The 25043-nt window shown below is 39.6% G+C and overlaps 1 protein-coding gene across 3 annotated transcripts in view; it reads left to right on the top strand.

Moving 5' to 3' along the window:
• The first annotated feature begins 7869 nt into the window (after positions 1-7869).
• The window catches only part of COL11A1 (collagen type XI alpha 1 chain), a 161527-nt gene continuing 144353 nt past the window's right edge, over positions 7870-25043 (top strand). For 2 of the 3 annotated variants that reach the window (XM_074597971.1, XM_074597970.1), the window contains exons 1-2: positions 7913-8305; positions 24443-24610. In XM_074597971.1, the coding sequence (XP_074454072.1) occupies positions 8191-8305; positions 24443-24610 (283 nt within the window). In that variant the 5' untranslated portion in view covers positions 7913-8190. Of the gene's footprint in view, positions 8306-24442; positions 24611-25043 lie in introns of all 3 variants that reach the window. The other variant, XM_074597969.1, reaches the window with a different exon arrangement.

Genomic DNA, 25043 nt, shown 5'->3' on the forward strand with positions numbered 1-25043 from the left:
TAGATTTTTGACAGTTTCTGGTGTGTAACAGCAATACGCAAAAACTAGACAGAATCTGAGAAACTAATCCCTACATCAAATATGTATTCCTCATTTTCAGTTGTCTTAAATGAGGAAAATCCTGGTATCCATAATATGTCGTGTTTTAGGAGATGTATTACACATTACAGTAATTGCTCTTCTTTTTTTTTCTCTTGAATTAAGTATAATTTTGATTACAACAGGTTATGATCCCAAGAAGAAATCCATGCAAATGAAAAAGGAATGGTGGGTTGCTGCATCAATTACACTGTGCTGCGCTATGAAGTATCCATAGGTGAACCTTGAAAGATTAAGGAGTTTGGCTGAAATAAGCCCCAAAAACTTCAGCCGAATTACCAAGGTGAGCTGGCAATGCCGCTTGATACTTGATATTTCCTGCTGCTTCCTGAACAGGATGGAAATGTTGTGCTGTTTATATGCTGTAAAATGCTATTTCAGCCATATTATTCTTTCTACCAAGGGAGGTGCAGGAAGATCAGACTATTTTACAAGACTGTCATGATTAAGATCCAACAAAGTCAGAGAGATCAGGAAAGATAGTGATGGCTGCTTTTCTTCAATGAACTTCATAGGTGGACAGAGTTTTAACGTTCTCTTTTAACCCGAGGCCAAACACATAGCACATTCCCAGAACAATTCCAGTCAGAAAATCTTCCATTCACAAATGTGTGGTCCTACGGATCCACAATCCACGGAGAAACTAACGTCCCAGTCATACCATATGCTGTAGCTCCTCAAAGAGGTCACCTGTATCAGCATCAGAACAGTGCTTACTTTTGTGTATATTAAGGCTATGTAAAGGAAGAATGGATGAACTTTATAAAGAATTACAAATTCGTCAGATTGCATCTACCAATGAAAAAGAACCAAGTTAATGAAAAACTTGTGCTCCTTAATTGCGGCAAGACTTATGTAAATGTAAATGCACTCAGTTACTTTTCCTCTCATATAACAGTATAGATGCACACTGATAAAAAGAAGAGTTATGGAGCAGAGTATGTGAAGGAAGACAACTGTGTGACACAGAGGTGTGCATCAAAGTAGAAAGGGGGTAGGAGGCTTATGGAAAGAACACATGCCCTGATCTTGCCTGCACAGAGGTCAGAATCAAGCAATAAACTAGTTTTTTCCTGATGTCCATTAAAACTAAGTAAACAAAACCAACAAAACCCCTGAAAATAATGCATTAGCTTCTGATAACACCAGTTTCTTTCCTCTCCCTTTGATGCACAGAGAGTCCTCCTGGGGAGGGTTCTTCATCCTTCTTTTCCTAAATCACAACCACAATCAGACCAATAACCACAGCAAACGTGAAAGTAAGAGACTGACCCTTAGTGCTATCTCTGCAGCTCACATAAAATCAACTGATAATTAGGCTCACCAAGTGAATTCTTCTCAAGCCTAACTGTAATACATAGCTAGGTAACCAGTGCTTATAACAAAACAAAAGATGACACATTCTTATAACACTAGCAAGCCCTGCAGCGTCTGGGAAAAGCAAGACTCTTAAATTTTTATTCCCTTAAGCACTAAACATAACCTCAATCCTAAACATTACTTTCATTGCAGCAAGGTGATGCTGTACAAACTATGCTAAGTTGTAGACTTAGGTGTAGTATGTCTGTCAACACTTGCACCATATCTAAACTAAGACAATGGCCCATGAAAACATCCGAGCATTCTTATCTCAATGAGTTGTTCAGAATCCAATAATTATCCAGCATGCTCAAGTTTTCATTTCCCAAATGATACCTTCTAACTCCACACCAACCCCTAATTTTATATGCATGCATATGGTTATCAAAAAGAATATAAGCTCATGATGATTCCATACAATGTCCTACTCCTGCAAGCTTTGCAGAATCTGGCTATAAGTGTGGGTCTTGAAAATATTCTTTTTCTACCCTGATCTTCAAGCCAATCTTATCTCCAACCTACTCTATACCAGTTGTGAAAACAAGGCATTGGCCACTGACAGCAATTAGCTGCTTTGTGTTCCCCAGCAATAACGCAGTCTCCTGAAGTTATCTTTTGTAGTGTAACCTTAATGATAACTGTATATAGGTTTGGCAGATGAAAAAGATAGTAAACTGAAAATAGGATACTGGATCTTGATGATACCAGACCACTTTGTATCTCTAGATACAATCAACTGGGTTTTCTATGAATTACATTGTTGAGTCCTCACCTAAACCTCTCCTCCTGTTGAGCAACGTTCCTAACTCTTCAGATATGTAAAAACTGAGGGTGAACTGGGGTTTTGACACTTCCCTAATCTTAATCTGAAAGATAGTAAATTATTACTGAAAGAGAACAAATGGCATCATCTTGTAGCATCACTGCTCTCTTTTCTGCCCCAATAACCTTCCAGAGACTAGCAATTAATTGGATTCTAGATAGTAAATCTAATTTCAACCCTATCCAGAAGACCAGAAACTTCATTTTATTTATGAGATTCAGTCTAAAGATTCCCAAACATCAATCCTAAATTCCTATACCTCCAGTAACTCTTGCATTATTAATAACTACAGGATCAATTACTAGACAAAAGCCAATGGCTTCTATTCATATGAGCTGAGTCTTATTAATTCTTATTTCTGGAACCACTGTAGATTCTACCATAAAGCATGCTCTTTATAGTTAGTCATCCATTTCCAAAACCTAACCCTTAACCTGTTTTAAACACTAACAACACTCTCCTAGGACAAGTGTTCCTACAGAGTCTGACAGAGGAAAAGACAGTACAAGGCTCCTAGCAGTATCTGCCCAATTCTCACCTCTGTAGCCTCTGCAGAGTCCAACGCTAATTTGCGATTTATATATAGGGACCTACTGATGGGACTGATAGGGACTGATAAGACAATATCAGTCCCTGGTTTTCATTTGTACTGTTTCTGTGCTTACCTGCAGGGGCCCTGTAGAACAGAACATTACTCAGGGATGCAGACACATGATATTAAAAAACCTAACCTCAAGTGTAACAAAAGCCTTGTTCAGATCTAGAGAATGAAATCCAACTGTAAAACAAAATATAGACCCTTAGCTTATTTCTCCGTCTGGTGTAGAAATATTATTTTCTCTTGAGGAAGAAAACAACGAAAGGCTTTGGCTGCTAACTACATTAGAACAAAGCTTGCTGACAAGATTTTTGCATTTATGAGAAATGAATTCAGCTGTTGATGCTTTATTTTCCTAAGCCTTAAAGCCTCTGCCTAACACTAGACTTATTTTCAGCCTACAGGAGACTAAGGCATTGGCTTCTGTCAGCTGGTATGAGGCACTGGCTTCTGTCAATGCCTACCTTCTTCTCTCCTCATCTCCCATAGGTTCAAAATGCAAGTGGGAATTGTGACAATTTAGAATGCAAGTATCAATGTTAAACTCATTTCTAATAGTTTTATTTTTAGAAAGGGTACCGATTTCTACATGAAATGGCAACACAGTACATCAGATTCCAGTAATATCTCCCTGCTACTCATCTTTGTCAGTCTTGCATAGTTGAGCATTACTCAGGGTTTAGGACAGTTATGATTCTGAAACCCTAACACTATTACTCAAACACTAACTATAACTTGAATTAACTAGCACATAAGGGAGTAACACCCATAGTTCAAGACCATGATTTCTACCAACACAGTTAACTTTGGGGGAACTTGTAGAAAGGTACCATACTGTGAGCTCTTTGCTAAAACCTTCAGCCTAAACCTAACAGTCATATCTACCTCCTAAACAGATAGTCCACAAGCTCCTATAGGACTGATACAGCTCAAGGCACAAGGTTTCTACCAACACAATTACTGCCTGTCCTCCCTAATTCTGAGCCACTCCCCAGCCCAAAGAGTTTGGTGAGGCACAGAGAAAGCCTTGGTTTCATCCTTCAAAACCTTAGATAATGGAACTGGGGGAGCTCAGTGAAGATATTAGTAGTGAAACCTGGCACAGGTTGCCCAGAGAACTGGTGGATACCCCTTCCCTGGAAGTGTTCAAGACCAGGCTGGATGGGGCTTTGAGCAACCTGGTCTAGGGGGATGTGCCCTTGCCCATGGCAGAGGGGTTGGAACAAGATGATCTTTAAGGTCCCTTCCAACCCAAACCATTCTACGATTCTATGATTCTATTACTGGTAGTAGGAAATGGTATATTACACTTGAAGATAGAATAATGGAAAGAAATACCGTCATTTATTTTGTCTATATGCATGCATTCACATATTTCTCTCCCTTTAAAACTATAAAAAGAAGCCCATCAACATTTCACCAAGCAGAGATCGTTCCAGTAATCCCCATTTATAAGACATCTTTTTTTTACAAGGGTTCACTTCACTGAAGCCGTATAAATCACTTTTCTTCCCAGTATTAATCATACAACTGAAAACTCTTAGAAAACATAGATCTGGACCAGAAATGAGACAATGATGAAATACCCCCCTACATCAATCAAAAGAATTAAAGTCATAGAGAAGGCAGTGGGTGATGACTTTTAAGACAGCCATCTATTTTGCAATATTCTCTTCTGAGCTGTGAACAGAATTGGAGAAAGAAGTTCAAGTTTTAGAAGGCATCGACATCTGTGTGAAGCTAGAAACAAAGTAGTTTAAGACAAATCAATGTCCCTGGAACACATGGAAACCAACAATAAAAGCATACTCTTCCTTACAGTGCATTAGTTATTCCAAGTGAAATGACCCCTTTACACACAAAGAGGAGTCTCTTGCTTTTGGTGATGTCAAGGAATATGCTATGAAAAACACAGTACGATTGTAAGACAGCCAAAGAACATCACATTTACAGTTACATTTCATTACAGTGCCTATAGTCTGAAGAATGTAAAAGCGCTGCTGCTGTGAGTTTCTTGTAAGCTATAGTGGTCCAAGGAAACATATTCTCTTTTCCACAGTTCCTAACCCCTCCCCCTCTCTGCCCCAAAATACAACAATGACCCATCTGTGCACAAACAAGAGAGCAATTCCTAATATTTAAACATGGACTAATCTGCCAACGTTGATGTATCAGGGACAGAACATAATGAATGTCACAGTGCTTAGTCTTTCTTTTCACTAAAACTGTCTTGAAGAGTAATGAGGAACAAGAAAGCCGGCAGAAAGAACAAACCACTGTGGATCACACTTGATTTAAAAAATAACATGATTCACTTCATTATTCACTTATTTTCTGTTTTTCTCTAAAAACATTTTCGTGTTTTAACTCTCTTTCATATTCAAGAAAGAACATATTTCTCCTGACATGACATCTAAGTGCTGATAGTTTCTACCAAAAATCTTTTAAGAATAATTTTATGCCACTCATGAAGCTTATCTATGCTTTAAATCATTATCTATTCTTTGACATATTTTCATTGCACCTAGGCTGCAATTACTTCACTCTGGAACACCATCATGGCAATTTAGATTACAAACAATAATTAAGAAAATCAGTTAAATGAAAATCAGTAGTCCTTAAGTACTGAATTTGACAGGCTGCAAGATGTGGATCTTCACCTAAACGGCGTGTAATTTTTCTCTTTCAAGCTGCAGAGATCTGATGGTAATTTATTACACGTGTGTGTGGCTTGATATGCCAGCATGCAAAAATAACTGAGATAGCTCTAAAAAAAATATGGTTCTGGTAGTGGAATTAATATAGAATTATACAGAATTGTATATTAATATAAGCATGCTACCTCACCTCAATTAATATATTTTCCTTCTAACGCCTTGCAGGGATCTAAATTCTGCTAAATACTCAGCATTTCATCCTATTTGTTCTGCTTTGGATTGTTGGAAGACCACAAAAATGAGTGGGTATCTTTCCACTGACATTTTGGGGCTGAATCACATCTCCTAGAATTTAAATAACTGTAAGGGCACTGTGTTAAATTACTATTCTCTACACTGTGAGAATACCTATTCTTTTTCACCACCTATCCAAAATGCTTCCATTTCCTCCTTGGGCAGAGAAAGAAATTTTTCTTTTTACTAGGACACAGTTTAGCTGTATTCATTTAGGCTAAGAGGAAGGCTCAAAAAAAAAAGTGTCAGAGAGGCAACGTGTGACAACAGACTGGAAGTAGCAAGAATGCTGGTGACAGAAAGATGTGTAAAATATAACCATCAAGTAGAAACTTGAAACTTCACAGCATATGAGATTTTCCTATGACAAAGTAATCAGTAAAATGAATAAGTTGCCGCTGGGAGTACCTACTGATGTTGTAATGAAGGAGGATGAAACAGGGAATTAACTTGATCTGTTCTAGGAAGCATCTAGTAAACGACTGAGAACAACACAGACTGGTGGGGCAACGATAATAGTACTAATAATTGGTTCCTGACTTTTGGCGTCCTGCATGTGGTTAGGGTTTAAGACAGACAATTGTAAGACCAGTTCCGAAGGAGTAAGCTTTGATACAGAAAAGCAGGATAGACGTGGCATTTTGGTGCTCCACAGTGGTACTGTGGCTAACTACTCAAAGTGCCAGAAAGCCCTGGTGTATCTCTTCACAGAACAGCACCCAACACACAGCATTTAAGGGAGCTTAGGTGTAACTGTGCCATTCACCTCAGTCCCCTCATTTGTAAATCTAATGACTATGATACCAACCATTTCAGAAAATCAAGGACAGGAAGAGCTAAGTATACTAATACAGTGCTGTAAAACATAAGATATTGTAGGAAAGGATAATATACTTCTGAAATTTAATTTGACATATAAAAGCAACATGTATATTGTGGATAAAGCGTATGTTTATTAACTGCTATAAGGCGTTAAAAGTAGAAAGATCTCAATGAAGGCAAATTTTAAAAATTTGATGTACGCTTCTACTAAAACGTGACCATCGTTTCCTCTCATTTCCCAGAGGAGCCGGGGCAGCACCCGATCCCTCGGGAAGGTCTCGACCGGACCTGCTGCACCACTCAACTGTGCCAGGTGTCCGCTACCTACAGGTGGGTGCCGGTCACCGACTGCTGCCGGTGGGCAGCAGGACAGGAGCGAGACGGGCAGGTTTCTCGGGGAGGAGCTGTGAAACCTCGCTCCCCCACGGCCATGGTGTGGCGAGGCGGAGGCTGGGAACGGCTCCGTGGTGGCGGGCTTTTCCTTCATCACCCCGCTCCCTCCTTTCTCACAGCGTCCTTAAAGCGAAGTCCCCGGCGGTCCCCCAAGGCTGTGTCCCCCAAGGCACGCTCCAAGTTGCGCCTGGGAGCCGGGACGGGGGGTTGAGGGGGTTCGGGCGGCCGGGCCCGGGCCTGGCGCCGCACCAACGCCAGGAGCCACACTTTCGGGGTGCCCCAAGGGCACCGCAGCAGGCCTGTACCTCAGCGCCCCGGCTCCTCTCACACACATCTCTCCCCTCAAACACCCCCCCTCCTCCCCATTCCCTCCCCAACCGGCGTCCCCCTCCCCCTGCTTTCCGCTTGTCCCCAGTGTCGCCCCGCTGTCCACTCCTCCCGCTCCCCCCCAACGCATCCCCCTTCCGCGCTGCCCGCCCCTCCGCTCCGAGGGGAGCCGCGGCCGGCGCGGCCAGCACTGCGCATGCTCCGGACGCGCGGGGCCCGCGGCGCTGCGGTGGGGCGGGCGGGGGCGGCGGGGGGGCAGCGGTAGCCCCGTGTTGGGACACCCCGGCGGCGTCCCCCGGCTCGCTCCCGCCCCGCCGTGCCCCGTTCCCCAAGCGCCTTCGGGACGGCCCCTCTCCCCCGTCCCGAGGGCAGGCGGTGCCGCGGGCTGCTGGCGGCCGTGGAGCGGACGGTGTGCCGCCGCCGAGGCGAAGGGCGGTGCTGTGGGCGGCCGGGGGAGCCGCGCGATTGGCCTCCGCCCGGCGGCTGGCTTGTCAGTTGGGCTCCAGGGGTGGCCCTGGGAGCCTCTCGCCCAGCCCTCTGACGGGATGAAGCCTTTAGGGGGATGCGGCGCTCTTTGCATTTTGATTAAAGCCCCTCATCTCCCTTCAGTCTGAAGGCAGGGCACTGGGGAGGACGGGTCGGAGGGGCCTGCGCAAGGCCGAGCAAAGAGGGAGGTGGGGTGAGAGAGAGAGAAAACCCCTCTTGGTATATCACGTATGGCTCTATAGGAGAAATCATCTCTGGGAATATAGTGGAAAGGACGGAGCTGGTATAAACTGAAGGCGCCCGGGTTTAATTCACACTTGTGGGTGCCCAGCATGGAGATGCAGAGATGGTCCATAAGGTGGAAAACGAGAAGGTGGCCCTGGGACTCGGCTGTAACCGTGCTCATCACCTTCGCCATCCTTCTCCGGGCTGCAGAGGTCAGAGGAGGTAAGAAAGCAAAGGGGAGCCGGGGAGTCCAGGCGCCTCTCCCCCCACTCCCCCGCCCCGTCGGGGAGAAGGACTCGGCACGGCCCGGGGCCGCGTTTCAGAAGAAACCTGTCAGAGCGGCTCCCGATGCTGGGGAGGCGAGAGGGCACGAAGGCACTTGGGTCCGGCTTGGGGCGCGGAGACCCGCCGGGAGCCCCCGGCAGCGCGGGCAGGGGACGTCCCTCCCAGGTGCCGCGGAGGGATGGCTCCCGTTAGCTTCAGCCTTTAACTTTGGATGTGGTTTTAAGGCAGTAAAGAGTATGCAACTGGCGGGGTGGGAAGATGAAAGAAATACTTGTTGAACAGCGTGACTTCTCTTCCAGCACTAAACTCAGTTATGTGGAGTGCGTGTACGATTTTCAGTTTTGTTGAATTTACAGAATCGTTACTCTGCTCAAGTTCACCAAGTTGGGGCTGAAATGGAGCAACAAGTATCTGCCTTCTCCTCGGAGGGGTGAGGCAAGGGAAAGTTGGGGGATGGAGGCTCTCTGCTCTGATTTTTCTCCATTCTCCGCTTTCTTTTTTTTTATTTTTCCCTTTGCAAAGGATTTCAGTGGGCAAAAAGTTTTCCAGGACGCGAGGGGAGGAGAAAATATATGTGAAGGGGCCCTTTGCCAGACGCTGAGGAGAGCAGCTCCCGGCCGCAGCGGCGCCCCGCAGGTGGTGTAGGCAGCGCCAGCCCCGGAGATGCCCTGGGGGGGGGGCTCGGGGGGCTCGGCCTGACGGTCGCCGGGCTCCACAAGGGCGGTGTCAGCGCCGTAGCGCCGTCCCCAGCCTCCCTCACTCTTTGCAGCCTCCCCGGGGGTGTCGAGTGGTCCCTTAGGTGTCCGTGGAGCTGGTGGGCAGGGTGCAGCCCGCGGGGGACTTGCAGTGGGAACAAGACGCGGCAGCTTCAGCAGAAAGAAATCGCTGTGTCGTCCCGTGTCGTGTCCGCCCCCTCCCGCACCACCCCTCTCGTCCCCCCCGCACCTCTCCGCACCGCTCCCCGGCACGGCTCAGCCCTCGGCCGCCCGCCGCGCCGCCCCGTCTGGGCGCCACCGGGGCGCTCCGGCTTTTTGAGATGTGCTGGCACATTCGAGGAGCTGCAGTGTATAATCTCCGATGGCGGGAGCGCTTTCCTGTCCTACCGGGGGTGGAAATGCTGCCTCTTCCTCCATCCCTCTCTACCTCCCACCGGTGCCCACAGGCGCATCTGGGGGCCAGTCTGGCTGGGATTAATTTTTTATTATTCTGTGAGTCTGACATCCATGAAGGGGCTTAACTCTCCGAAGAGAAAGGTTTAATTTTTATGCATTTATTATTTTAACGAGGTATTTCTCGATCTGAATTCCCTCTTTCTGAATCAACAGGCGTCCTAGAGGGAGCACAGTACGGTGATCAGTTTCCATTCAAGCCCTTTATACCTGGGCACAACCTTGATGGTGTCAGATCAATCAGGGCTTCTGCCCCCTGCTGGCCCCATTTCTGACAGGCATTGGAAGGGGTCAAATTTCATCCATATTGCAATTCCACCGATTCCAGTGGAGTTACACACCCAGGGTGAATTAACCTCTCCGAGCTTCAAGGATTCAGCTCCTCATTACTATGTCGAAACTAAATTTCTTCAAGAAGCGATACTGTCCGCACAGGCATGATGGATATCTTATGCCACTTTTCATGTGACCATTCACAGTAGAACCAACTTAATTAAGAAAGATTTGCGTAGATTATCTTTACATAATGGGTTGGATGCTAATTAAAAGTTAAAAGAAAATCTAAACCCAAGCAGCCCAGGAAAAATCAATAGAAGTTATCTGGTACTTACTGAAATATATTCAGCAACATTAGGCAGACTAATTTCTTTCTGGAAATTCTATTAAAAATTAAAAAGCTATATGAAAAATATTTTCCTCTAGTATTCTGTATAAAGGACGTTTCAGAAACAAAACTACAGGCTTCTCGTTTTTGTAGAAGCATTATGAAAAGAACTTAGTTATTGAACTTTTCTGAAATACAGTATGCCATTTGCTGAGAAACTACAGGGAGCTGTGTGTTTAGGGCTTGATCTGCTATTGAAGTCAGTAGAGTTTTTCCATTGACTACAGAGGGAGTAGAATTTGACCTAATTTTCCTAATGGAGTACAAGGGAGATACTTCTGAATCATCTTTTAGGTATTCTAATCTTATTTAAAGTAGTTAAAGGATAAAAAAGGACATAAGGATTCGTATTTGAAAGTAGGAGAGGAAAAATACCAAGGAATAAAATAAAATAAAATAGCATACTACAGCAGGTAAAAAATATGACTAAATGAAAATGCTGGATAAAGTATGAATCATCGCCCTCTGTTAACTTAAGTCCTATATTCTTCAATTGTCTATTCATAAAGTATCCCTACATGAAGAAAATTACATGGTGTATTCATATAGTGTTAATCATATAGCACTGACTTCTTTTTAAGACAACAGAATCCATTCCATGTAGAGCAACCTCAAAAGATTCTTAAAATTCTTGACTTTTTTTCAAGTTTCTTTATTTAACACAAAAAAGAAAGAGAAGTATGAGGTGTCTTTCATAGTACCAAGAGAGGGGGTGTGAAGATCTGACTGGGCTCTTGAGTTATGTCTTCTGTAGACAAAAAAAGTTACAGAAGTGAGAAGCAACTGAATGGGAAAAGTAGTGACTCATATTTGGTCAGCTCAGTGCCCACCAGCTCTTAAGCAGCTCTTTTTAGAAAATATTTTTGCTTTATGACTTGTCTAAAGTAAACAAAATTCAGTATTTTAAAAGACATCCTTTGATTTCCTTTCCCCTTCCTCACCTTTAATACTAAATCTGTTGGTAATGTGTTTGGAATGAATAAACTCATTTAGTTGAAATGGCATGGCTTCAACACTATAAATTTTTTGTAAGGGCCTGGCATCAATGCACTATTGTGATGCTGATTTGAATTTCATGCATAAGAAATGAAAAATCAGTGTTTTTATTATTTATAAGCTTTTTGAAGCAAATGGGAATCCAGCTTTTAATCAGAGTGCAAAAAGATTTCAGAATCCTTACTGAAAATGAGGCTATGAAGCTATATATAGAAAATACACTTTGGCCTTTCTGTGTAAGTGACAAGCAGATTTGTCTCTAATATAAAATAGATACCTTTTACAGTCATCTTAGGAAATACAAAGGTTCCTTGTGCTTCCCCCAGATAGGCTTGGAAGCTAGTGGGAGTTCTAGGTGCAGAAGGAATGCAGAACTGGTCCCACTAACAAAAGGAAAGTTTTCTTTGTGGATGCACACTTCACACTGTTACTTATTTGTAATTTCTTAGTAAGTTACACGGGGAAGATATGGATCTGTTTCTTGAATGAAAACTCTTTAATGTATCTGCCTAGTCTAAACCTGTACAAAAAGGTGTTTTGAGTTAGAAAAGTATGAATCTTTTCTCAGAACTGTTCGTGATGTAAAGCACTTCTGGTATTTAACTGATCAATTCACTTCTAAGGTTGAAAAAGAATATAAATATTTACATTGTTCCTTTTTTTGCAGTGAAATAATCTTATGTGTTAACTTTAGTTTAACAAAATGCCGTTAACCTTCAGAAAGAGAGAATGTACAGGGGTCTCTCAGATAAACATTCACAAAGTGAGCAAAAGTTATTAAGTCAAAGGCTGATTTCACTAGATTCAGCTAGTGGTCTTAGCTGAAGTTTTTCTGAGTCCCAGGGATCAGCAGGTGAAATGGTCCAGTCTCCCCAGTATAGTGCAAGAGAGACCTGCATGTATATGTCTGTTTTGCTATATAATTTAAATTTTTTAAATTGCTTCTAAGGTAAAATAATTATTTCAACTTCAGCAGCAGACTATCTGACACAGAAAAATGACTGGTATGTGTTGTAGATTCTCTAGAGCGTGAATCTTTGCATTTAATTTAGAAGGAAACTTCACAAGGATTCCAGGAAGGACTATTCAGGCAGCAGGAAACTATGTCTTTTTTACTAGCTCTGCAGAAAAGAAGTTTCTCAAATTAAGTTTTATGTCTATCGTAACAAATGTAACTGTATGTAAATACATATAGAATACCTACAAATACTCAGTGTTTTTGGATTGAAATAATCTCTGTGCCTAGCACCTATTATTGGAATGTTACTAGAAAAAATAATCTTTGATATAAGATCTTTCCTGGTGCTATGGTGTTTTCTCATTATTAAAAAAAAACCCACAAAAAAACACAAACCAGAAAACAACAAAACTATTGTTGGTAAAGATGGTGTCTGTAGCAGTTGTAAAATGTAGGAAAGGAGTTGTCCGACTCAGTTTTACAATTGTCATGCCCAAAGTTACTTGGTCTCTTCCAAATAGGGCCCTTAATTCTAACAAGGTTGCAGCATAATAAAAGAGCCATGACATTGCTACTGAAGTGAAGTTATACCTAAAACACACTGGAGCAATTATGTCTCTCCCGGATTTGTTTTGTACAGTGGTGAACAGTAGGGTTTCCATCTGCCAGCAAGATTAAGAAGTTGCTTTTCTTTTCTCTGTCGAGCTCTCTGCTTCTTTTCAGAAGAAATCCTCCTAGCATTGGTTAATTTATCGTTGTTCTGAGTATTTGTTGATAATAGGGGGAGAATAAATTAAGCAGAGCTTGGGAGAAATCTCTAATGTTCTAAGAATGTGAAATCTCACGCAGTGATAAAGATTTGCCCTCTGGATGGACACAATAGAGAGCAGTGACTTAAAAGGAATTAGGTGAACACACATGCCTGTTGCAAGGGCTTATAACTGTACTACTCAGTATTAAATACCAAGTTTAAAGACTGTAAATGTAAGGATTAATTGTTGACCCTGTTATTACAATAGTAGTAGAATCTGGCAGAACTTAAATTCTTTTTAGCACATTATCACACATAAGGGGTTGTAAAAACCTTTGAAAATTCTAGGTCTGGGACTTCACTGTATGTCAAAGTGTTAATGCATACAGTATGTGAAATAGAAGTCTTTTGGCAGAGCTGATATTATATGGAAGAAAAGTTTGCTGCAAAGCAAACTGAAAGATGTATTATAAAATACAATTAAAAAACCACGGATCCTGATCATGCTCTGAATAATGTCACTGGCAGCTAAGCTTTGTCTATAACATGAATTAACTTAGTTATGAGTCAAAATATGGTCACATCATTAAAGTATTACTTCAGCCTAAATTTTACCTAATCTGTCCCTTACCTGTATATTTGCTTGAATTATCATAGTAATCTGATAGGTTATCAAGCATTCATAGTTTTTAAAAAAAATAAAATTAAAGGTTTTACAACCTTGCTGTCTGCTTAAGCAGAATTCCTGCTAATATCAGTAGAATACAGAATTGGGTCTGATTTCCTTGCATTGGTCTCAAAAGGGAGATAATATCTTTGGCATCAGTGAGAGTATGGTGAAAGCTTTTAGCTGTATGATTTTAAAAAATCATTTAGTTGTTTCTCTATCAAATTAAATAGGGTTACTTTAAATGACACCATTTGTAAATCTTGTCCTTAGCTGTGTTTTGCTTTTTTCCTATGCTTATAGCTGAAAAATGTGCAAATGTTCCACATTTGAAAACTCCCATTTATTAGAAGATACTTTTGAAGTCTATTGGGAATAAATACCTTGATCAACAAAGCTTTTAAGTGGGCTCAGTTTCTTTTATGTTTAGTCGCCGAGGGAACACCTTGTCTCTTCCTGTTGCAGTGACTCTTTTTAGACTGTGTCTTTTTTTTATATGGTAGGAGAAACAGGATGCTCCAAGAATTTAATACTCGTTTTGCTGATTTTCACAGTTGGAAGTACTGTCTCCACTGTCTGTACAAAAATAACTTTTTGAATCCGTAGCAGAGGCCTCAACATAGTTAGATTCTTGGGCTGCAGTTCTGATATAATCTGCTGTGGTGTAAAATAGGAATAACTTCACAGAGGTATTGATACAAACGTTAAAATATTGTAAGCTGATGGATCATTACAGGTCTGCACCAGATGATGAACTAGCCCCATCTTTTGTGGGTAACAAGTGAAACATTTTATGGAATCAGGATCAGGTCTTTAGTGCTTGATTGTAGTCAATGTTGATGAGCAAGTGATAAAAGTACAACCTATCTAGTCTCAAAGAAAGTTTTAAGTAATAAAAAAGTCACAATTTGTGGCAAAATATAGAAAAAAAAATAATGAAATGTCAGTAGAAAATCAAGGTTACATGCCAGAATTGTGCAACATAACAAAACCCAGAAAGAAATATTCTTATTTTTTGCTGAATATTTCCAGTAAATAAATAAGTCTGCAAGCTAACCTTATTAACGATCTGAGTGTGTAGCTGTAGATAGGCAAGTTTTCCACTGGTTTCAATATGGGATTTAAGTGGTTTTTTGGTGTTTGTTTTTTACTGTATGAGTGTTAGAGATTGGTCTTTATAAAGAGATATGGTTAGTAGTTGGTGAGTATCAAAAATATGTCCCATATATGCATAGGCTATTTTTATTGTCTTTGAGATACCCCCATGCATTTAGTAGATTTTGCAGCATAGGAAGTCAGTGAAAAATTTCCAAATAGCTGGTGTGGAGACAGAAGTAGCCAGTTCAGAGCAGTTTCACACAAGCCCTCCATAGATGAAATAGTCAATCACAGGTCATTTAAAGCATTCCTATACGCATCTGGATAATCTCTAGTTCTTGTAATCATTAAATATGAAAGCACTGCAATAACTCCTTAAAATGTCACCAGCCAAGATACCAATTACATAATTATTCTAAAAGCTAACACGTAGGAAAGTTTTTAACACGTAAAACAAACGTGAAGTATGTCTCTAGAAATATATACATGGGCAATATATATTCAGCTAATCTCATAAATTTATATTTAGGTACCTAGAATAAAACAGCTTGATTTCCAGCAGCACTATGTAATTACTTTAGGCAGCTTCATTGGTTTCATTTTTTTACCTGGAAGATGCTCTGTAACTCAGTTCTGCAGCCCACAAAACAGAGTTCATATTATCCAGTTCTGTGAAGTCCTTTGGTTAACAACTATGAAAAGTATAGGAACCTTCACAAAGGACACTGCAGAACCAATGCTTCTGATGCTTGCTCGCAGAACAGCCTTCTGTTACATGTCTGGGCTCTCAGTAGAGAGCTGGGAGGCAGGCGATTCTCAGACTGCCAATCCCAAAAGCCTCAGGGAAGAGCAGATCTGCCCAGAGCTAGCCAGTAGGAAATGCTAAGGACAGAAAATCATCTGATCCTTTCCTGGTACTTAGGCACCTGTGGCAGAACTGCAGGGAGTCATTGTGTGGGATACAGAGACTAGAGCCTGAAGTGGGAAGGTAATAGAATCATCTTAAGTTGGAAAGGACCTTTAAGATCATTGAGTCCAATCATTAACCTACCACTGCCCAAACATAGAGTCCTTTCTAAGAACAGGGAAGCTCAGTGAAGCATTTTGAATTCCTGCTCTTGGATGTTTATTCCTGTATTAATTCTTAACAGATGAAGAACACAGTAAATTAAGAAATACAGATAATAATCATTATATGTATTTCTGTTTTTAAAAGATACACATCATACCAGCCCACAATAAGTTAAAGTGCATAAGGGTAAAAATATGAACAAAAATATTCTTACCACATTAGAAATATCGCAGATTCCTAGCGATAGTTGGGTCTTGTACTGTGTCCTAAAGGTCAACAAACTAACAGTTTAACAAATCCAGATTCTAACACTGCTAGTAAAGACTTCCTTATTGATAATTTGGCAAAGTGTCAGCATTTATCACTCTTCCTGCCCTAGCAAGCTTAAGTCTAGCTAGTAAGCTAAACTGCTTGCTAATTGTTCATAGAATCAGAAACTGGACTAATAATTTGGGAGAAGGAATGCATGGAGGGAAAAAGTTATCAGGTTTCACAGTAGGAGAACTGCTGAAACAGCTTGACAAATGGTAGCTAAAATAAACCTATGTAGAAGAACTTTCACACAATCTGTATTTAAGACTGTTTTTAACGGAAAGCCTTTTCTCCCTTTTTCTGGCCTGACAGCACTGTTCTGAGAGGTCAACAGCAGAAACTGAAGACTAGCTACCCCTTCATATGAGTTCTTCATGAAAATATTTTTGCCTCTTACATACATTAAGCCTTACGTCATCTAATGAGTGTCAGTTAGAAACCTTCATCATAGTAGTTATCTTTACCCATCTATAGAATACATGGAGAGTGCTTAGAATGAGCACTTACAGTTACGAAGATTCAAAATTTTAAGAAAAGTAAAGAAACTAAATAACTGTAGTCTATTATGCCTTTAATAGGTAACATAGTTTCAAAAAAAACCTGTGGAGCAGCCAGTACCTTCTATTTAAGTTCCTAAATAAATACCTAGAAATCTAACCATAGGTAGCCTATTTTTGAGTCTTGTCCACAAATATAAGGAGTCCCTTCATCTGTTCCCACCAAATGCGCATATTTTAGCCTACCAGGCTATAATAGCTTCTACTCTTTAAATGATCTGTCACAGTGAAATAAAACTGGACTAAACTTTAAAAAAACCACTCCATTTAGAATTTAAGATTTGTGTTTCAACACTCTTAAGTTTTAGTTTTGCGGTGGTTCCATTGGAACAGATTACTGGCAGAATGCAACATATTTCCATGGAAAAATATGAAGGAAAATAATAGTAATTTAGAAACATTAGTCTTCCTAAATTTCTCAGATAATTCTTTTTACTGGGGCAAATTAAGCTCTTTTCTATTTCAGGGTTGCATCTCACCAATTACAAGTTATTGATTGTAACTCCTGCAAGCTATTTGTGGAGTCATCACTGATAAATTGTCACTTTCACATTAATCAAAAGAAAGGCATTGCTGAAGAATTAAGATAACTCAAGAAGTTAGCTGTTATATCTGAAAAATATATAAAACTGTTTATTAAAAATTACTGTTTATTATATCTGAAAAAAAGGAAAAGTCACAGTTACCAAAGTTATTAACAGTATAGCAAACCGTTGCACACTCAGTTTGCTAAGGTATATCTGTAAAGTAAAGAATACTGGCTCTTTTTTTCCCCTTGAGTTTTTTTATTATTTGCATTTAAGGTATGTCCCCCAGCATGCAATCTGGGAATATCGTGTAAATTATGTAGGTGAACATAGCCTTAAAATAGGGAAGGACCATTGTGCCTGAGCTCTCTCATAAAATTAAGAGACTAAGACCCAGAAGTTACCAGACTAAATCTAAAATCTAAATATAATAGGATTTTAACTTCAATGCTTTATTAGGCATTTGAACAGAAAGAAAAATATTTTAGTCTCAACGAGTCATCCCCTCAACAGTTTCTTATGGGAATGAATTTTGTATCCAGAAGTTGCCACCACAGTCACTTTCCTTTCGGTCCTGGAGAGTTTCACTTTGAGGACTGACAGCAAAGTCCTTCCTTCTGAAAATGCAGATGGTTGCTTCCTCTGTGTACCCTGTCTTCAACAAAAGTCTGTCTTGACCTGTTTGGTCCTTAGTCACCAGCAACTTTAACTGCAGCTAAAATTGCTTTACTGTACAGGTATAGAAAGAGAACAGTTGTCAAGTTTGGTATAGCCTATCTAAAAAGGTTCAGGGCTATATGCCTTTCCCACTGCAGCTTCTAAGTAGCTTGCAGCATGTTCTGTGTCGAATAGAAGAAAACTCAAGGTGTGAGACGTTCTAGACAAGAAGGACAGTTGTCCATTCTGACTTCCTTGGTTATCTCTTAGGCAATAATCAAACTCACTCAAAAGAACTCTCATTTGAATGAATAATATCTTTTCAAACTGCATGTATTCCAAATCTACTGAGGACCGCTGCATGCATCTGTAATAAGATCACTCTAGATGTTTGACCTCTTAACATCCAAGTAGGACATGAAATACTGAGTAAGATCCGCAATAGTGGGGAACTGCAGCCACTCATGGAATTGACCCGTAAGTTGCTTCTCAATACAGTTTTATGTAGGAAAGGATGGTTAGAAACCTGTCTGATAACCAATTCGCCTATATAGGTCAAAAAGAATTTCTGAGGAAGCACTTACAAGTATGTGCAAATTTTTTCTTCTGCAAATAAAAAAAAATTCGAGTAATAGAGTGTCCAGGTCATTTTCTATCAATGAAATGAATCTGACACAGAATTTTTCAGTTGGTTTGTGACAGCAACAGACTTAAATTACTAGTAAGATATTATGAGTGGAAGCTGACATGTATGCTAAGAAAAAGGAATTCAAGTGTTTCATATGCTTAAGTGTAAATTTATTGACACATACACATTAGCTGCTTAGAGTGATACAGGACAGAACATTCTACTTACACAAAAAAATACAGCTCTATTTTCACTGTGTATTAATGGCCTAACATTTACACACCTAGCATTTACATTAATGTCACTCACTAGATTGATTTGAGTAAATCTATGCTATTTGAGTAAGCCTATATGTAGAACTTCTTTTGGCTTTGGATCATCACTGCAGTTGGTCAGTAGCTAGAAAACTGTAAAAAAGCGTACATCAAACATATCAAGAAGTCAAAGTGAAGGAAGCAAGTCCTCTCATCTTGTGTAATAAGTGCTGTTTATATTTATGACATTATAACATATGAGAAATGAATCTGCTGTTTTCACCAGTTTCTATTTAACACCAGAATAAATCACATTGAACAATGACAGGACTTGTTAGGTATAATGCAATGTAAAGGCAACAGAATTTGATCCATATTGTAGTATCGATATCAGTATTGATAGGAATGATATATCACAGATTTTATTTTAATTTTGGGATTGTGGAATTAAATGAAAGCTATAATATTTTTAACTGTGAATTTATGATCAAAATACAGTCTAGATTTTCACAGAAGTTATTTTTCCATCTATAATTGCATTATATTTTAAAAATATGTAATTATTCATTCATTGAAAAGTCTTTAATTAATGAATTCATTGTCATGGCCTTTAAAATAAATGTATAATTGTATATATAGGAAGTCTAGGCTTGAAAATGCTAACCAAAATTAGAAGTCAGTTTTTATATGCATTTTCCTCCTCTCCAAACAAGCAGAAAACACATGAAGTTTCCCTCATGTAATTCACTCCTGACATTCTCTCCTGACCTGGCAGTGTAAAAGTGTGGTCTAGCATCCAGTTTACAACTACTTAAATCCACTGAATCCTTTTAATTTCCAGCAGAGATATGCTGACTGAAGGTTGTTTTTTTTCTTTCTCCTTTTTAGTTAGCATGATTTTATGTATATTTTAGTACCATTTAAAGTAGTGTGGAAGATTTTATATTTCTGTGATCTGTCTTTTTTTTTTTCCTGTAAGCTTCCTGTTTAGTTCCTATGGAAGAAATCTAAAGGGAAGGCAAGGAAGATTAAATATGGCTTTGGAGTTATATTTCGTATTAAATGCTCTGGACCAAATGTTGTTATCCATATCACTATAAATATGGAAAGCTCATTGAGTGAATGGATGACTTCAGTCATACCACAGTAATGCAGACCAGAATTTGGCTCTACAATTTTAAATATTGCAAGTAACAAATTATTTCAGGTCTTGAGATGTTACACCCCTAATATTTTTTTTTTATTTTTGAAAGCCAGGAACTTATGCTGGAGCTAAATGATTAACAGTTTGGTATCTTTAAAGACACTAGGGCACTCGGGTTCCCATCTCATGCAATTCTGTCTTCTAAAAAGGGATTTTTGAAGAACTCTCCTTTGCCATTCCAGAAATCCCAGCACTTTTAAACACTTCTCCTCTGGCTACTACTGTATAGCCTATTAGTGGCAGTGAAAGTTGCACATGTCTCTCTGAACTGTTTTGAATCAGGGACAAACACTGTTGAACTTTGCACTGTAGTATTTACTGAGAAGAATGATCCTCCTCTAGTTGGTTCTCTATCAGTGGAAAAGTAGCATAGTGGAAACTTGCTTTTGATTGTGGTCTGAAACTCGGGACTCCTGAGTTTACTCTGAAAAATGCGGGCTTGCCCTGATGAACACAGGCTTCTTTCCAAAGGGTTATCTTGTGGCTTCGTCTGGCTTGCCTGCAGGAGGTGGCCTTCAAGCAGCAGTGCAGTGTGGCCAGAAACATTTGCATAAAGGGACCCACTTTCAGGGTCTGGATCTTGTCTTTTGTCAAATTTGCCATAGCAAACAGAGTTGAGTTTTCAAAGCTGATGTCTGAGTTTCATAAGGAGAATTTACTGCACCCCAAGAACTGATGAACAGAGCTGTTTGCATGATGCTTCTTTGTTGGTTATTTCTTTGCCATATTAAATCTTAGCACCAAATTGGAAGGATGCAAAAGCATTACATCATGTATCATTAATTTGCAGTTTTCTTCTCTTATGAGAAAACTATCCAAGGAAATTAGACTAGAAGATAAAATCATTTAGGAAAGCTGCTTTATGCACTGCAAGGAAGTTCTTGTGAGAGACCCGATCTGCCAGTTATGGGTTACATTAATGTTTCCCCATATAAATACAAGCTGTAATCTTAATTTGTGGACCATGCAAACAGGCAAACTGCATGGCCTTGGCACTGGTGCTGTTTCTGGCTATTTCTTACCATTCCCAGAAACTGTGAGCAGAATGGTAGAGAAGAGGCAGTTTTCACGAAGAGCTAAAGCTCCCAGGATACAGTGACACTGAGCACTGCAGAACCTACAGGAACTGGCAGAGAGAAGCCACAGTTTCAGCTGATAGCTTCCAGGCTATGCTCTACCCCGACTCTCTGAGTTGTCTTCCTACCTCTCTACCCTTGTCTTCTAAGCAGGCCAGTGTTGGCTGTGCGAGGACTTCTCATTGTCCTTTATACTTCAAACAGGTCACCTCTAACTAGTTAGGATCTAAGTACTGCTGTTTTTCAAGAGCTGTTTGTTTTTGACTGGATTCCTCGATGTGTGTGCTCTGTGGCATATTGAGAGCAACTGCATCTGGTGCTTTCTGTAGAGGCCTTAAGCAGATCATCTGAACATGCACAGTGAGCTCATCAAGAATTTTGAGACTAGTGTCATGGCAGCCTGGTCAGGGCTACTTGAACACTTGCTCCAACTAGGGTGCCATAGTTCCAGAAAATGTAAAAAAATTACTGAAATTCACCGAGACAGAATTTCCACTAGCAAAAAGAGGGTATTTCTGCAGAAACCCCAATATATGGTAGCCCTATGCCTGACACAGGAGGAGCGTAGGAGAGAAGTGCTTTACATAGTGAGTCCTGTTTTTGCCTGGGAGATGGCAAAAACAGCTGTGAGGAGACTTCCAGGCCTTCTACCTCCCAGCTGAAATACAGGATTGGTTGCATCCTAATCTGGGAATTTGATTAGACTCAAGACCAGGTTAAATAATGATGTGCACAAGAATGTTGCAAAACATTTACGAGAAAGAGGCACAGACTCTGTCTGTTTATTTCACAGACTGAATGATTTGTAGGTTTCTATCAAAAGCAAATTTTTGTAAAGCAGCATATTAAAACTTGTACATTCCTGCCCGGTTTATCTAAAGGCTTCTAAGGAACTTCTTTACTTTTTAACTATTGGTTGAGTTGGCTAGCTGGAGGCTTTTCTATAAATTAGAGAAGCAGTTTCTGTTACTTGTGAGCTGTAAGTATTTAGTAAGTTAGCCATGTTATCATAGGAGATAGACTAATTACCTTTTTTGCGTGAGTTACTTCATAGAACTTGTCATTTCTATGACAAGTTACATTTCTAGAAGTCCTTGTAAACTGACTGGTGTTTTTGCTATTTACATTTTGTGAATCACAGTTTGCGGAAATAAATGCCATCTATGGACTATTAACAAAATGTTTGTTCTAATTATTTGGAATTTCTGGTTTGAAGATTGTTCTCTTCTATTATTATTCTGGTTTTTGTCTGGAACTTTTTTAGCAGCAGAACTAGCGGGGAGTAATGAATAATCTTGTTTATGGATGAATACTCTCCCAGTCAGCCAGGCAAAGAACAGCCATTATTCTAAAAAATAATGGAGAATCTGGTACAAATTATCGAAAAGAGCAAAGGAAAAAGGAATGTAGCAGTGGTTGACTTATACAGCAACTTGGAATTTTTACTAATATTTCCAGTGACTGGTTCTACACTACATTACTGGTTCAAATTATTATAGGTACTGCAAAAATAGCCATCAGTTACCAGGAAAAAAAAGTGTGGAAGTTCCTTCAGTATGGTAATAACTTTATAATTGTGTGCAATACCTGTAGAAAATACATTATATCCATTAAAATTATTTAGTCCGTACTTAACAGAGAGGTAAGACTAGTGTTTCAGAATTTGCACAGTATTGAAACATTTCTTCTGAGAATGTTAAAATATAATTTCTTGAATCTGCAGCGTATGTAGATTTTAAGTAAATTCAAATGTATAGTATAGCATTCGTTCAAAATGTATTAGCTTGCAACAAAGATTGGCTATTGGGCTTATATTTGATAACACAATGTGATGGAAAAGGAAATGAGAGGTTGCACGACGTGAAAAAAATTAAAGAAGCTCACAAGCATTTTCTTGTGAGTATATTTTAAGACAGAAGAAGTTAATGCGCATTCTAGGCTGATTGAGAAAACCTCAGATTTGTTTTTAAAGAATATACTTTTAGTGTTATTCAAAGATAGGTTTAACCACAAAGTTGAGTTGTTCATATTTGGCAATGCCAGGACATGAATAGGATGTGCCAGTTAAACTTAACTTTGTTCACATCTGTTATTGATAGTGAATGCACTAAAGTGACTTCTGAGATACTACAGTGACCAAAAAAATAGTAACACTGCCTAGAACTGTACAAATAGTAAGAAAAGAAGGTAGAGATATTTCCATCAGTGACTCTGATTAGAATATCACTTTGCCTGTGTTTTTACACACTTTCACTTGTTGTTTGCAAAAAGTTGTTCAAATAGTTGGTTATTCTCACACAGTGAATTTTGGGCCTTAAGTTGATATAGGTTGACACATAAAATGAATAGTAACAGAGAATAAATTTGCTATAGTTAATGCCACAGTGCAGTTCAAAGACATGAAGAGGGGTCAGATTTACCAAACACATTTCTCAGCTTTAACAGTGAAAATCATATAAAACTTTGTCTTTACAGATAAAGTGGTTATGAGTTTGCTAACATAAAAATTGCAGAATAGTCCCAGTGAAAAAATAGTCTGTTGAAATTCTGTTTCCACTCAAAAAATAAATTAGTGAAGCCAGGATCTGTAGGGAGTATAATGAACACCTTATTTTTTTCTAAGAGAAAAAATATTCAGTAGGCAAATTATGTTCTCTCACTGCCTCTGTTGAAGTATGTGCCCATTCAGGACTTGGCCGTTTTGCTATGGTGAACTTTTGTAGATTAAAGTTTTGTTGTGGGCTTTTTTTTTAATATTTTTGTAATAATCATTTTGTAATAAAATAATTTTGTATCAATATCAGTGTGGTAGCAGCTCTGGATTTCAGCTTTAAATTGTTAGATACTGAGCATAAATGCAACCAGATTGTGCTTGGGCTTTAAAGTACAAAACAAGTCCATTTGAATTTAACTTGGAAATCATGAAAGACTGATTCAGTCCATTCACTTCTTGCAGACAAAGCAGGTATATTTTTCTTTCTCTAACTGGATGAGATATGAGATTAGCTTCTTCCTTGTCACTTTGTGTCTGAGAAAGCATTCATATATAATCAGAATATATTTAGTGTTAGCAAAAAATGAGTTCTGTTAGCAGATTATTAGTAGCTGAATGCTTCTGAAACTTCTGTGCAAACTTTTAAAATCAGTTCCACTTCTTAGAAATCCCTCATTAAAGGAATTTGTTGTAAGTTTCAGTCACCAAGATTCTCTGTGTTTGGTCAGTGTGTAGTCAAGTAGTATGAAAATCTGATCATAACAAATACAGTGGATGGGATGAACTCCTATATAGTTAAAAATGAATAATCCTGTTAAAATAATATTCTGGTATACGAGTAATCTGCAATAAATCAAAATAGGATGTAGCTACTTGCTGTGATTACACATGAACTTTTGCAATGAAATTAACATCCTTTTTAGAGGCTGCAGACTGTAGAGGTGCAAGAAGACTAATTCTTTTTGTTGTGTTTTTTTTTGCCTTTGTCAGCTGAACCCGTTGATGTGCTAAAAGCATTAGAATTTCACAATTCACCAGAAGGAGTATCAAGAACAGCAGGATTTTGCACAAACAGAAGGGATTCAAAAGGATCGGATGTTGCCTACAGAGTTTCAAAAACTGCACAGCTGAGTGCCCCAACAAAGCAGCTTTACCCAGGTAAGAGTGTCAGGAAGCTTTTACTTCGGTAAATTATCTTACTGCCTGTGCTTTTATGGTATCCGAAGCACAGCATGTAGTCCATCGTCAGTACCACAAAACACTTCTGTTATCCCTAGAGCTGGGCCAGCATACGAATGACAGGACATACTCTTTATCCACTGAATGAATCAGTTTTTATTGGCTTCAGTTATAAATCTCTTCATCAAATTCTGTGTCACTGGCAGAACTGGCCTTTAAGCCATATTACCTGTTCTTTCATAATGCTATCAGATTGGAAAGCTTATTTGGTGGCTTGGGTAAGTTTCCTCCAGTTTCAGTAGTCCATTTAAAAGCAGTACTTCCTGGAGCAATGCTGCAGTGGTAGAAATGAGTTGTGGTTGGCCATTGCGAAATCGTTCCCAGAAGTGCCGTCTGTTAAGAATTACCTAAG

This window comes from Larus michahellis, chromosome 8, assembly GCF_964199755.1.
Source record: "Larus michahellis chromosome 8, bLarMic1.1, whole genome shotgun sequence".
Lineage (NCBI taxonomy): Eukaryota > Metazoa > Chordata > Aves > Charadriiformes > Laridae > Larus > Larus michahellis.